Raw genomic sequence first — 15,881 nt, 5'->3', positions numbered from 1 at the left:
TGGTGAAAGACACAGAGGCAAATCTGCAGTTATAACTTGGATTTAGTACGCTATTTTTTCATGATCAGGTGAAAATATTGCCCAGACAACAAAAAGAAATGTTAAAGACAATTATTATATTGTATTTAAAATAGTAATATGAATAACAGAAAAATCTCAGCATCTAAGAAACTGCTCAGAGGAAGAAGGATTATATATTCCACTGCATTAGAATAATGAATAGGACTTGTGTTAAATTCTATCAAACATGTGAAGATGTGAAGTTTCAACTGGATTCATTTCTATAAATAAGTTAGTTAAGTTCTTCCTAACTGAAAAGAAATATAACTTTGTCAACTGAACAGTGCATTTTCCCAGGTATTATGAAGAAAGTATTATTTATTCTAAAGTATGCCTAGTTCTAATTAAAACAGGAAAATATAAATGCTTGAAAATTACCAAAGAGATCTATTAAATAAAATAGAAAAAGCATGTAATCAGGAAACTGACTTTCGGAGGACCTCTCCAAATGACAGAATAGGTAGAAACAGTCCTTTTTTTTCCTCTAAGAGTTATACTCCCAAGAGACAAATGCATAAAGATATGCACTTTCCTAAACTTGAATAGGCTCTATTAAAAGATCAAAATCAAGTCAAATAACCTTCCAGAGGGCTTTGGATCTTTGGATAGCATTCTGAACTTGGGATGTTTATCTGTATCACCCCTGAAGTCTGAACCCTCCATGGGCCATTTGTCATTATGGTAGCATCCTCATTCCCTTCCCCGACCTTTTCCTGTCAGAAGTTGATGATACCTTTCCAGCAGATAAGAGGTCCCTTCGACAGTACACCCTGGGAGCTTCTGACTAGGTAGTACTTTAAGTGCTTCTGCTTCTTTGGCTGGGTGGTGAGCTTCAAGTTAATATGGTTGGAAAATTCTGTGAAATACCGAAATCCTCTTTCTCCACAGCCGATACAGTTTCCAGAAAACCCTGAAAGGAGGAAAACCAAAGTTACTGGTGTCCTTGTACGTTGGCACAATACCTGTACATATAAGGAGCACAGAAGATATCAACAGTCTTTACTCAATAACTTCCTAATTTCAAGGAAATAATCCAAAGGAAAAAAAAGTACAATATTTTAGCAGAGTATTTCATAATAGTTAAATACTGAAAATAATTTAAAGAATGTTTAATGCTCTAAAAAGATAATAGCTTGGGAAGCAGAGTAGATAATATCATGTGATAGAATTTATATAATTGACTTCTGGTCAAGATGGAGGCACAGGTAAACACGGCTTGCCTCCTCTCACAAACACAGCAAAAATTACAACTACACTACAAAACAAATATCACTCAGATCATCAGAAAATCAAACTGTATGGGAGTCCAACAACCAAGGAATTAAAGAAGCCACATTCATCCAGATAGGTAGGAGGGGTGGAGATGTGGAACAGGTGGTCCCACACGCATGTGTGGTGGATGAAAATTGGGAGGGATACCTGAGAAGCAAGGGATCTGAGCCCCACACCAGAGACTGCCCAGCCCAGAGTTCCAGCACCAGGAAGATAAGTCCCCATAACTTTTGGCTGTAAAAATCAGTAGGGGATGGGATAGTGGAAGAAACGGTGGGATTCTCAGGGTGTCTTCCTAAAGGACTCACAACAGACTTAGACTTACAAGGACTTACTCCCTCTAGGCTTCGGCACAATGGCAACAGTTGGAAGGGCACCAGTGGCATAGGGGGAGAAACTGAAGTGACTGGCATCAGGGCAAGTGCGGAGAGACTCTCTACTCCCAGACAAAACACCAGATGTCAGAGAGCAGCACTGTCCCTTTTCTGAGCCCTGCCCTAGAAAGAGCCACACAGTTTGCCCCACTCTGGCAATTACCTAAGGTTCCACCCCATCCAACTTATTTTTCTACAGTAGGCCAGACTACTAAGTCAGGGAATCAAAGCAGCTCTACCTAATACACAGAAACACACACAGAGCAGCTGTCAAAATGAAGAGACAAAGAAATATCGCCCAAATGAAAGAACAGAACAAAACTCCAGAAAAAAGAACTAAGTGAAATGGAGATAAGCAATCTATCAGATGCAGAGTTCAAAACATTGGTGCTCAGGATGCTCAAAGAACTCATTGGGTATTTCAACAGCATAAAAAAGACGAGGGCAGAAATGAAGGTTACACTAAGTGAAATAAAGAAAAATTTGTAGTTTACCAACAGTGGAGGGGAGGAAGTTGAGAATCAAATCAATGATTTGGAACATATGGAAGAAAAAACATTCAATCAGAACAGCAAGAAGAAAAAAGAACCTAAAAAAGAGAAGATAGGCTAAGGAGCCTCTGGGACATCTTCAAATATACAAACATCCACATCATAGGGATGCCATAAGGAGAAGAGAAAGAGCAAGAAATCAACAAATTATTTGAAAAAAATAATGAAAGAAAACTTCCCTAATTTAGAAAAAGAAATTGACATACAGGTCCAGGAAGCACAGAGAGTCCCAGTCAAGATGGACTCAAAGAGGACTATAATTAAAATGCCAAAGGTTAAAGATAAAGAGAGAATCTTAAAAGCAGCAAGAACCATGGCTGGTGTGGCTTAGTGAATTTAGTGTTGGCCTGTGAACCAAAGGGTTGCTGGTTTGATTCCCAGTCAGGACACATGCCTGTGTTGTGGATCAGGTCCCCAGTTGTGGGGTAGTGCACAATAGGCAACCACACATTGATGTTTCTCTCCCTCTCTTTCTCCTTCCCTTACCCTCTGTCTAAAAATAAATAAATAAAATCTTTAAAATAAAAGGAAAAAGAGAAAAGCAGATAGTTACCTACAGGGGAGTTCCCATAAGACAGTCAGCTGATTTTTCAAAAGAAATTTTGCAGGCTAGAAGGGACTGGCAAGAAGTATTCAAAGTAATGAAAAGCAAGGACCTACAACCTAGATGACTCTATCCAGCAGAGCTGTAATTTAGAATAGAAGGGCAGATAAAGTGGTTCCCAGACAAGGTAAAGCTAAAGGAGCTCATCATCACCAAGCCATTATTACATGAAACGTTAAAGGGACTTATTTAAGAAAAAGCAGATCAAAACTATGAACATTAAAATGGCAATAAATTCACAACTATCAATAATTGAATCTAAAAACCAAACTAAGCAAAGAAGCAGAACAGAAACAGAATCATAGATACAGAGATCATTCAGAGGGTTATCAGTTAGGAGGTGGAAGAGGGAGAATGCAGAAAAAGGTGAAGGGATTAAGAAGTACAAATTGGTAGGTACAAAATAGAAAGGGGGATGTTAAGAACAGTATAGGAAATAGAGTAATCAAAGACCTTATATGCATAACCCATGGACATGAACTATAGGGGGATTGCTGGAGGGAATGGGGGGTAATGGGTGGAGGGGGCAATGAGGGAATATAATCAATAAAATATATTCAAGAAAGAATTTATAAAATTGAGATAAAAATAGGAATAGGTTTGGTCCTAGCAATGTCCCTTATTTCTTCTCTACATTCTCCCTTTTCAGAGAACCTGCTGGCCCTGGTTCTCTGCCCTGCCCACCACGTATAATTGCCTAATCAGGCTGTGGGCCAATATGTGACTCAATCTGTGACAGTCAGTGTCTCCTGAAATTTTGAAATAATTACAAAGTCAGTCAGATGGCAGTGGACCCTGAATTTATGAGGCTTTGTAAAATTGGAACCCAAGTTGGAACTGTGTCAACCACATGTCAGTTGAAGTGTGGGTGAGAACAAACAGAAATATGAAGAGGAAGCTTCTGCGGACAGAGGAGCATGGGCAGCGATGTGTAAATTCAGGGCATTGCCAACTTCCCAGTATCTTTGAGATCTAGCTGTACTATCTGTCATGAGCTCCTTGAGAGTCCCATTTCCTCTTTATTCAACGCTGCTACTCAAACTAGCTTATGATCCCTTTAGAGCTAACATCCAAACAATTCTCACTCAGACTAATCAAACAAAATGAAACTTTCACTGACCTGCTTAGAGCAGGGGACATAGAAAGAAGAAGAAAAGAAGCTTCAGAGATGAGAGGCCATGCTTTGCTTTATTGGAAATGAATTTTTCAGTCCCTTTAATAAACAGAGGAAAAGGTAGACAGGAAGAGAATGAGTTCCTCTGGCTGTGACTGATTAGGACATAGCACATGAACTATCATACAGTGAACGAGGACAAAAATGTTGTTAATGAGAAAGGGCATTCCAAATTTCATAAGTACAGTATGTCTATATGGAATAACTACTAACTGGAAATAAATTTACTGATGAAGTGATACAGTCTTTTAAAACCCCCAAATGAACCTATTACATAATTAACAAATATAGATAAGGAGAGAAGAGAAAGGCCACCAATATTAAAAACTGAATACGTTCTAATGTTCCAATCTCAGAATGCTGACAATTCAGAGCATTTAATTATGGCAATCCAATTTATTATTATTTATTGACCACCTATCCACATTCCAGGCATTATGCTAAACACTGAAATAATAATGGTGAACAAGACATAGTAATAACTTGTGATCGGTTCTATAAAATTAGTAATTCTATGTAATTAGTTTATTATTGTTACTATATACAATATAAACATTGATATAACTCTGGTTAAGTTAAACAGAGATGGATTGCATTTGAGAGCATTTGGCTATTTGTCTAACACCCTTGAGCTGTAAGCCAAGGGAAAAAATTGTCTAAAGCTATCTGTCCATCCATCCATCCAACAAATAATTGTTTACTCTATGTGCTAGGCACTGTTTCAGGTACCAGGTTTTTAGCATGGAAAAAGGAAGACAAAACCACTACCTGTGTATAACTTACATTGAGGTGTGATCATTTATGCCTTGATGGAATATTGACTGACTTATGAGGCAATATGTAGTATACTGAAACATAGTAAAAGCTATAAAAATCTTTCAGCCAAAATAATTAAAGACAGTGTCAAAACAATGAAGCTTATTTGATATGCCCAAGTAGTTTGTTAAAGATTAGCGTGAGAGACCTTGGAGCCACAGACAGACAATGGATTCAACTCTCACACATCCCAACGGGTGAGAAGTGCAGTGGAGGCTCGAGAGGGTGGGCTGGGTGCCCATGGGCACTAGCACCAGAGGGACATTGAAACAGCCAGTTAGCTCCCCCCGAGAAGAATGGGGTCTGAATCATAAACAGGGACCCCTAAACTACAGCAGCTAAAACCAAGAAAATACAGACAAAACGCAACCCCGAAAAGCTTAGGGGCGCTCTCTGCCAAAAACAGGTGGCTGGGGATGCAAAGAGACATTTAAAGGGCCAACACAAAAATTGCAATGGCCGCCACCCTCCTTGATCTCTGGGTAGGGGCGGCAGCAGGGTGGGCTGGTGCCTGGGAAAAGACTTGTGAAGAAAACTTTGTGAAGAGAACTGAGATGGTGGCCGGTGGAGTCCCGGTGATAACGCACCTCCCACTCTGCAGCTACCATCTCGCTCAGGCATAAGGGAATCAATTAACCTGCCTTTTGTGCGCTCCACACACAGCTTGTGTGCGTGTGAGCTGTGGGGCTGAGTGCAGACTGGCTGGGAGAGCCTTGAGGAGAGACTGGAGATGGAGGCGTTGGGGAAAGAACAGGAGGAGTAACCGGGGAGTCCCGACTCCCTCCCCATTCCGTAGTCTCCATTGTGGGCTGGAAAGGCACACCCCCAAAGAGGCAGAAGAGGGGCACCCATGAACCAGACTGCCCACGATTGAAACTCAGTCCACACAGGTGGTACATCGTTGGCTGAAGGGGTCACAGAACTGCCCAGAGACCCCTGAGGAGAGACTGGAAATGGAGACGTTGGGGAAAGAACGGGAGGAGGAACAGGGGAATCTCGACTCTTTCTCCTTTCTGTAGTCTCCATTGTGTGGGAAGAGGCCACACCCCCAAAGAGCCAAAAGCCGAAAAGCACACATAGAGACCCCAAAACCACCCAGTGCAGGCACGCACACTTGTGCCGAGTGGCCAGCGAGGGTTGGCGAGTGTGTGTGTGGACCCTCATGGGCTGGCAAGGGCTCGCACGGGCTGGCAAGGCCTCCCACAGATTGGCACCAATTGGGCCTGTGAGGGAGTGCGCAGAGCGGTGAGGGCAGGTGTAAATTGACCCGCGTGCGGCCTGCGACTGCAGAGCGGCTCACAGAATTAGTAGATCCCAGACCGAAAGGGGTCATAGAGCTTCCCAGAGTCCCTGGAGGAGAGACCGGAGACAGGGTTAACCGGAAAGTCCTGGAGCTGACTTCCTCCCATTTCCGTAGTCTCCATTTGGTGAGGGCAAGCAATGCACCCAAAGAGCCAAAAGCGGGGAAAGCACACAATAGAAGACCATAAACTGACCAGTGCCGGGGTGCCCACTGGCCAGGGGGGCCAGACGAGTACACGAGATCGTGAATAAGGCCCCTGGTCAGGGGCAAGCACGCGGGAGCCCAGGCAGGCGGGGGATCCTGCCGCGCCAGTGAGTGCGCTTAAGGAGCCGGTGTGAGAGTGCAGAGCGATCCAAAGAAATAGTCCATCCCTGACTGAAGGGGTCACAGAGCTGCCCCAAGCAGGAGTCAGACAGAGATAGTAGACTCCTGGAAGGCTCAAATGACCCAAGGTCATATAGGGTCAACAACTGACATCATCAGAGGCAGGCCCAGAAGAAAAGTAAAGGGAAAAATAAATAAATAAATAAATAAATAAATAAATAAATAAACCCACCTACTACCATAGAAGTTTAATCCACAAAGTCAGGAAATCTAGACAGCCCAAATGAAGCAGAAGCAAAAATAAATAAATAAGTAAGTAAATTACTTAACAGACTCTCACAAAAATGGGAAGAAAAAGAAGTTCCCCCCAAATGAGTGGAAAAGGGGACTCCCCACAGAGAGAGCTAAATGAAATAGAGGCAAGGGAACTATCAGATATTGAATTCAAAACTGGTTCTAAGGAAGCTCAATGAGCTCAGCCATATCTTTTCTGCGCTCCGCACACAAACATCAAAAATAAGTTTGATAACTATGAGAAACTGTAGAGAAACTATCACGATCTTACAACAAACTATATCAACCTGGAAAAGGACATAGAAACTATCGTGAAGACACAAGAGGATATTAAGAATACCATTTCTGAATTGAAGAACACAGTAGAAGGAATCCAAAGCAGGGTGGATGAAGCCGAGGATCGAACCAGTGAGATGGAGGATAAGGTAGAAAAAAAGCTCCCAGAAAGAACAAGAAATGGGAAAAAGACTCAAAAAGAATGAAGAGGCATTTAGGGAAATGCAGGACAACCTGAAATGCAATAATATCCGTATAATAGGGATACCAGAAGGGAAAGAAGAGGAGCAAGGGATAGAGAACCTCCTCGAAAAAGTAATGATGGAAAATTTCCCCAATTTGAGGAGAGAAAGGGTCTCATGGATCCAGGAGAAACAGAGGACCCCACTCAACAGGGACCCAAGGAGGTCCACTCCAAGACACATCATCATTAAAATGGCAAATGTCAAAGACAAAGAGAGAATCCTCAAGGCAGCAAGGGAGAAGGAGAAAGTAACATACAAGGGGGCCCCGATACGCCTAGGAGCTGACTTCTCAACAGAAACACTACAAGCCAGAAGGGAATGGCAACAAATATTCCAAGTCATGAAAAGCAAGGGCCTACAGCCAAGGCTGCTCTACCTAGCAAGTCTCTCCATTAAAATAGAAGGGGAAATACGGAGTTTCGCAGACAAGAGAAGGCTAAAAGAATACATCTCTACCAAACCAGCACTCCAAGATATGCTAAGGGGACTGGTTTAAGCAGATGAAGGAAAAGAATGAGAGACAGAGGAACACAGGTACAAAGAGAAAAGATGAGTAAGTTTCTATCAGTAATAACTCTCAACGTGAATGGACTAAATGCCCCAATCAAAAGACACAGGGTAACTGAATGGATAACAAAACATGACCCACACATATGCTGCCTACAAGAGACCCACCTCAGAGCAAGAGACCTACACAGAATGAAAATAAAGGGATGGAAAAAAATATTCCAAGCAAATGGGCATGAGAAAAAGGCCGAGGTTGCCATACTTGCATCAGACAAAATAGATTTCAAAACAAAGGCCATAAAAATAGACCGAGAGGGGCACTTTATAATACTTAAAGGAAGACTCTATCAAGAAGACATAAACATTGTAAACTTATATATTCCCAATAGAGGAGCCCCCAAGTATATAAGGACATTGTTGGATGACTTCAAAAAAGATATAGGCAGCCACACACTGATAGTAGGGGATTTCAACACCCCACTGTCAAAAATGGACAGATCTTCCAAACAAAACACTAATAAACATATTGTGGCACTGAATGACACACTGAATCAAAGAGACTTAACTGACATATATCGAACCTTACATCACAAAGAAGAAAAATACACATTCTTTTCAAATGCTCATGGCAGTTTTTTAAAGATAGACCACATGATAGGACACAAAGCAAGCCTCAGCAAATTCAGGAAAATTGAAATAATACCAAACTTTTTCTCGGACCACAAGGGCTTGAAACTGGAAATCAACCTCAAAGAGAAACTTCAAAAACTTGCAAACTCATGGAGACTTAACAGTAGACTATTAAACAAGGAATGCGTCAATAATGAGATAAGAGAAGAAGTCAAAAAATTTCTGGAAACAAATGAAAATGAACAGACAACAGTCCAAAACCTATGGGACACAGCAAAGGCGGTCTTGAGAGGGAAGTTCAAAGCAATACAGGCTTACCTAAAAAAGATAGAAATATTTCAAATAAAAGACCTAACACTACAACTTCAAGAACTGGAGAAACAACAACAAATAAATCCCAGAGCAGGTAGAAGGAAGGAAATAGTCAAGATTAGAGCAGAACTGAATGACACAGAGATGAAAAGAACAATTCAAAGGATCATCCAATCCAGAAGTTGGTTCTTTGAAAAGATAAATAAAATTGACAAGCCTTTAAGCAGACTCATCAAGAAAAAAAGGGGGAGGACCCAAATTAATAATATCAGAAATGAAAGAGGAGAAATAACAACTGATACCATAGAAATACAAAGGATTGTCAGAAACTACTATGAACAATTATATGCCAAGAAATTTGAAAACCTTGATGAAATGGACAAATTTTTAGAAAAGTATAATCTTACAACACTGAAGGAGGAAGAAACAGAAAGCTGGAACAGACCGATACCAGCTGGGGAAATTGGAGCAGTCATCAAGAAACTCCCGGCACACAAAAGCCCTGGGCCGGACAGTTTCACAGGAGAATTTTACAAAACATATAAGGAAGAGCTAACCCCTGTCCTTCTCAGACTATTCCAAAAAATCCAATAGGAGGGAAGACTCCCAGACTCTTTCTATAAGGCCAGCATCACCCTGATCCCAAAACCAGATAAAGACCCTACAAAGAAAGAAAACTACAGGCCAATTTCACTGATGAACATAGATGCTAAAATCCTCAACAAAATATTGGCAAACCGCATCCAGCAATACATTCAAAAGATTATCCACCACGATCAAGTGGGATTCATCCCAGGGATGCAGGGATGGTTCAATATACGCAAGTCAATAAACGTGATACATCACATAAATAAAAGACAAAAACCACATGATCCTCTCGATAGATGCAGAAAAAGCATTCGATAAGGTACCGAATCCATTTATGTTCAAAACACTCAGCAAAATGGGAATAAAGGGGGCATTCCTCAACATAATACAGGCCATATATGAAAAACCTACAGCCAACATCATACTCAACGGGCAAAAACTCAAAGCTTTCCCACTAAGATTGGGAACACGACAAGGATGTCCGCTTTCACAGCTTCTTTTCAACATCGTATTGGAAGTCCTAGACACAGCGGTCAGACAAGAAAAAGAAATAAAAGGCATCTGAATAGGAAAGGAGGAAGTAAAGCTATCATTGTTTGCGGATGACATGATAGTGTACATAGAGAACCCTGTAGACTCTACCAAAAAACTCCTCAACCTAATAAGTGAATTTGGCAAAACAGCAGGATACAAAGTCAACATTCAGAAATCAAAGGCATTTTTGTACACCAGCAATGAAATAGAAGAAGAAGAAATCAGAAAAAAAATACTATTCGATATAGCAAGAAGAACAATAAAGTACCTAGGAATAAATTTAACCTAAGAGGTAAAAGACCTGTACGCAGAAAACTATACAACATTGAAGAAAGAAATAAAGGAAGACACAAATAAATGGAAGCATATACCGTGCTCATGGATGGAAGAATTAATATCTTCAAAATGTCCATACTACACAAAGCAATTTATAGATTCAACGCAATCCCTATTAAGATACCAATGACATATTTCACAGAAATAGAACAGACATTTCAAAAATTTATATGGAACCATAAACGACCCCGAATAGCTGCAGCAATTTTGAGAAAGAAACACAAAGTAGGAGGGATCACAATACCGGACATCAAACTCTACTACAAAGCCACTATACTCAAAACAATCTGGTACAGGCACAAGAACAGACCCATAGACCAGTGGAACAGAATAGAAAGCCCAGAAATAAGCCCAGGTCTATATGGGCATCTAATATTTGACAAAGGGGGCAGAAGCATAAAATGGAGCAATAATAGCCTCTTCAACAAATGGTTTTGGGAGAGCTGGATGGCTACATGCAAAAAATTGAAATTGGATCATCAGCTGACACCATACACAAAAATAAACTCAAGATGGATAAAAGACTTAAATATAAGTCACAATGCCATAAAAGTCCTAGAGGAGAATATTGGCAGGAAACTCTCAGATATCCCACGCAGCAATTTTTTAACTGATATGTCTCCTAAAGCAAGGGACATAATGGAAAGAATAAACAAGTGGGACCTCATCAAAATAAGAAGCTTCTTCATGGCTAAAGGAAACATCAGCAAAATGAAAAGGGAGCAAACTGTATGGGAAAATACATTCGCTAATGATACATCAGATAGAGGTTTGATCTCCAAGATATATAAAGAACTCACTCAACTCCACTCCAAGAAGACAAACGATCCAATCAAAAAATGGGCGAAGGACCTGGGCAGACGCTTTACCAAGGAGGAGATACAGAGGGCCCAGAGATATTTGAAAGGATGCTCAGCATCACTAGCCATCAGAGAAATGCAGATCAAAACCACCATGAGGTACCACCTCACACCGGTCAGAATGGCCATCATAAACAGATTAACAAACAACAGGTGCTAGCGAGGCTGTGGAGAAAAGGGAACACTAGTACACTGTTGGTGGGAATGCAGACTGGTGCAGCCACTGTGGAAAGCAGTGTGGAATTTCCTCGAAAAGCTGAAAATGGAACTGCCTTTTGATCCAGTTATTCCCCTGCTGGGACTATACCCTAAGAATACCAAAACGCCAATACAAAAGAACCTATGCATCTCAATGTTCATAGCAGCACAATTTACAATAGCCAAGTGTTGGAAGCAACCTAAATGCCCGTCAGCAGATGATTGGATCAAAAAACTATGGTACATATACACAATGGAGTACTATGCAGCAGAAAGAAAAAAAGAACTACTAAACTTTGCGACAGCATGGATGGAACTGGAGAGCATTACGCTAAGCAAAATAAGCCAGGGGGCGAAAGACAAATACCATATGATCTCACCTATAAGTGGAACCTAAGCAACAATACAAAGATGCAAGGAAAATAAGATCAGCAACACTGAAAGGAAAAGAAATCAACAGAGACAAGAGAGAAGGGGGGGCGGGGAAAAGGAAGGGAAGGGGCAAGTCAAGGAACATATAGCAAGAACTCATGGACAAAACCAAAGGGGAAGAGCTGAGGGAGGGAAGGAGGAAGGGGGCATGGGAAAGTGGTGGGGGGTAGGCAGAGACAAATGTATTTAAAAATAAAAAAGATTAGTGTGAGGTATTTTTTAAAATCTTTTCCTCTGCCTATTCTCTGAGGTGAAAAGCAAGACCAGAATTTCCATTCAAGATGGCAGCATAGGCAAACATGGTTCACTTCTTTGCACAACCACAACAAAATTAACCAAAATATAGAACAACCATCACTCTGTCATCTGTCATCTGTCATCTGTCAAATCCGTCGTCACAGAATTGACAGAAATCGAGTTGAATGGAAGTCTGACAATGGAAGTAAAGAAACCACATCCATCCAGATTTGTAGGAGGGGCACAGGCACGGAATGGGCTGGTCCCACACCCATGTGTGGTGGATAAAAACTCTGGAGGGATATCTTGGGAGCAAGGAGTCCCAGCACCACACTAGACGACCCAGCCCAGGGTTCCAGTGCCAAGAAGATAAGTCCCCACAACTTCTGGCTGCAAAAACCAGTGGGGGTTGAGTCAGTTGAAGAAACTTCTGGAGCCGCAAAAAGTTCCACTGAAAGAGTCCACACACTGACTCATCTATTCAAACTCACTCCTTCTGAGCTCCAGCAATGGGATGGAAGCTTGAAAGGCACCAGTGGCATAGAGGGAGAAACTGAAATGTCTGGCATCAAGGCCAGTAGACGACATTGTACCTTTTCTAAACCCTTCTTCCACAGAACTGGCAAGCTGATGCCATACCTGAGACTCCATCAACCAGGCTAACACTGTTTGAGACGCCTTGTAAATCCCCAGAGACTCTGCCCCACCCAATTTACCAGCCCGTCCAAGCTGCTTTTCCATATGAATGGCTGGTCTTGGCTCATGCTTCACCACTTCCTAAATCCTCTTCACCACTTCCTAAAACAACAGCTGGCCTTAGTGAGCTCCTGGCCAGCACTAGCAGCAGCCAGCTTAGATTCATAGCTTGACTCCACCTGAAAACCTCCAAGCCTAGCACAAGTAGCAGCCATCTCAGATTGCTTTATAGTTCAGGCAGGCTGGTCCTAGGTAAAACTCAGGTGGAGGCTGACCTTGGCCTGCACCATCCAGGAAACCACAGGGCTTATGCACCCAGTGGACAGCTACAGACCAGGTGAGGGAGCACCACCACCCTGCCCCTTCACAGCTGATACTCTATGAAGGGAGGAGGTTGGTGGTAAGTGGTCACAGCCAATCCTTTCAGCTGACTGGACTGGGTAAGTCCCTTCCATTGATGTGCCAACAGCAACCAAGGCTCAACTACAAGAGAAGGGTGTACTCAGACCATATGAAGGGCACACCTCAAGTATCCAGGTTGCGTGACAGGGAAGGTCACGGCTACTGGACCTTACAGATCACCTACTACTTAAGGTCACATTACCAAGACTTGGAATCAAAGCGGCTCTACCTAATACATAGAAACACAGGGAGGCTGCCCAAAAAAGGAGACCAAGAAACATGGCCCAAATGAAAGAACAGATCAAAACTCTAGAAAAAGAGCTAAACAAAATGGAGATAGGCAATCTGTCAGGGACAGAGTTCAAAATTCTGGTTATTAGGATGCTCAAGGAACTAGTGAGAACCTTAAGAGCATAAAAAAGACCCAGTCAGAAATGAAGGATACACTAATTGAAATAAAAGACAATTTGCAGGGAAACAACAGTAGAGTTGGATGAAGCCGAGAGTCAAATCAATGATTTGGAACATAAGGAAGAAAAAAACAACCACACAAAACAACAAGAAAAGGGAATCCAAAAAAATGAGGATAGTATAAGCAGTCTCTGGGACAACTTCAAGAGGTCCAACATTCACATCATAGGGATGTCAGAAGAAGAGTAAGAGTAAGACATTGGAAATCTATTTGAAAAGATAATGAAAGAAATCTTCTCTAATTTGGTGAAGGAAATAAACATGCAAGTCCAGGAAGTGCAGAGAGTTCCAAACAAGATGGGTGCAAAGAGGCCCACCCTAAGAAGCATCATAATTAAAATCCTAAAAGTTAAAGATAAAGAGATGGGAGAGGGTTGTGGGAAAATGGATGAGAGGTGAGAGGATTAAGTAGTACAAATAGGTAGTTACAGAATAGTCATGGGGATGTAAAGTACAATATAGGAAATGGAGTAGCCAAAGAACTTACATGCATGAGTCCATGAGTGGTGGATATGAACAAGAGTGGGAGGATTGCCTGAGGGAGTGGGGGAAGCTGGGTGGAGAATAGCAAAGGGGGAAAAATCAGGACAACTGTAATAGTATAATCAATAAAATACAGTTAAAAATAAAATAAAAATCAGGTTCAAGTCCAAAAAATAATAATAAAAATAAAAAATTCTTAGACACAGACTACAGTATAGCAATTGCAAGAGGGAAAGGTGGGTGGGGGGAGATAGAAGAGGGTAAAGGGGGGATAAACAGTGACAAAAGGAGATGACTTTGGGTGGTGAACACACAATACAATATACAGATTATATATCATAGCACTGTACACTTGAAGCCTATATAATTTTATCAACCAATGTCACCCCAATAAATTAAATTAGAATTAAAAAAAATAAAAATAAAAGACAATATAACAGAAAACACCCACTCAGAACAGGAAAAGAAAAGAATCAAATAAATGAGGATAGTTTAAGGGATCTGAAATATCAAGCATAACAACATTTGTATCATAGGAGTACTAGATGGAGAAGAGAAAGGATGCAAGGGATTGAAAACCTATTTGAAGGAATAATGACTGAAAACTTCCCTAACCTGGTGAAGGAAAAAAACACACAAGTCCATAAAGCACAGATATCAAAGCAACTGAAGTGCCCATGAGTGGATGACTGGACAAAGAAGATATGATACATATGTACAATGGGATATTACTTGGCTATAAATATGAATGAAATATTACCATTTATGACAATATTGATGTGTATAAAGGGTATTATGGTTAGTGAAATGAGTCAGATGCAGAAAGACAAATACCATATGATTTCACTTATGTGTGGAATCTAAAGAACAAAATAAAAGAACAAACAAAACAGAAATAAACTCATAGATACAGAGAATGAACTGAGGGTACCAGATGGGTAGGGAATTGGGGCGCTAGGTAAAAAAGGTGAAGAGATTAAGTAGTACAATTTGGTAGTTACAAAATAGTCATGGGGGTGTAAAGTACAGCATACCAGAAAGTACAACAACTCTGAGATAAAGATATACATAATTTTACACTGTATATATAAATATATATTCCTATTTGTTTTGGGTGAACTAATGCTAAATATAAAATGAAAATCACATCAACTAAGTGTAGTTATAAATAAGGAGTGGTAGAGAAAACTACAAATAAATTAAAAAGTAGAAAACCCACAGGTGAATAATTGACTGTTGACTTGACATCAGGTCCAGATCAATGATTCTATAGAAAGTGAATCCTACTTAGCTTTATAAAATATTAATTTTTTATAAATTACATGCTGTCCTTTAAAAGTCTCCTTATTAAAGCAAATATTTTGAGAGTGAATAAAGAATGAAAAATAACTTTTAAGAAGTTACTAAAAAAGTGTTTCATACTGACACTAAACTATAGAATATTTCTCAACTAATTCTTCATTTTTAAAAAAGTTCTGTGATATTTAAAATAAACTTGTATTTTAATTCCTTCATCTCATTAGGAATTTTGGGGAAAATACTCACCTAAAAGTGCATTTTTTCCATGATCATCTGGTAGAAATCGTTTGTCTACAGCACAGACTAGGATGTGTTCAGGAAGATTGGGAGACTTTGCACCCACCAGAAGAAATCCTGCTGGGATGTCGATTTGTTCCATACAGAGAGATACCAAACGCAAATCCTTTCCCGCTTGACAAAAACCTATAAACCGGGAAAAGGTCACAGAAATATTTAGGGAGGTTAAAATGCTTTATAACCCATTTGGAAGGTATATTTACCTGTAGGAATCATTATTAAGGACTGAATTTAAAGTCCAGATACTCCAACTAGACGACACTATCGTATGTGCCCCTCTGAGTAGAGCTGAAAAAACACTAAAGG

General features: G+C 40.6%; 1 protein-coding gene across 1 annotated transcript in view; it reads right to left on the bottom strand.

Annotated features, from left to right (window-relative positions):
- Positions 1-15,881, bottom strand: part of GREB1L (GREB1 like retinoic acid receptor coactivator) — a 289,801-nt gene that overhangs the window by 94,932 nt on the left and 178,988 nt on the right. Inside the window, exons 5-6 of the mRNA XM_054583433.1 lie at positions 15,525-15,701; positions 794-970 (exon numbers count right to left, since the gene is read on the bottom strand). Of these exons, the coding sequence (XP_054439408.1) occupies positions 794-970; positions 15,525-15,701 (354 nt within the window). The remainder of the gene's footprint in view (positions 1-793; positions 971-15,524; positions 15,702-15,881) is intronic.

This window comes from Pteronotus mesoamericanus, unplaced genomic scaffold (genome assembly GCF_021234165.1).
Source record: "Pteronotus mesoamericanus isolate MK-2021 breed Mesoamerican mustached bat unplaced genomic scaffold, CSHL_Meso_final contig_74, whole genome shotgun sequence".
Lineage (NCBI taxonomy): Eukaryota > Metazoa > Chordata > Mammalia > Chiroptera > Mormoopidae > Pteronotus > Pteronotus mesoamericanus.
Note: the sequence above shows the minus strand (reverse complement) of the source record. Positions and strands in the feature narration are given on the sequence as shown.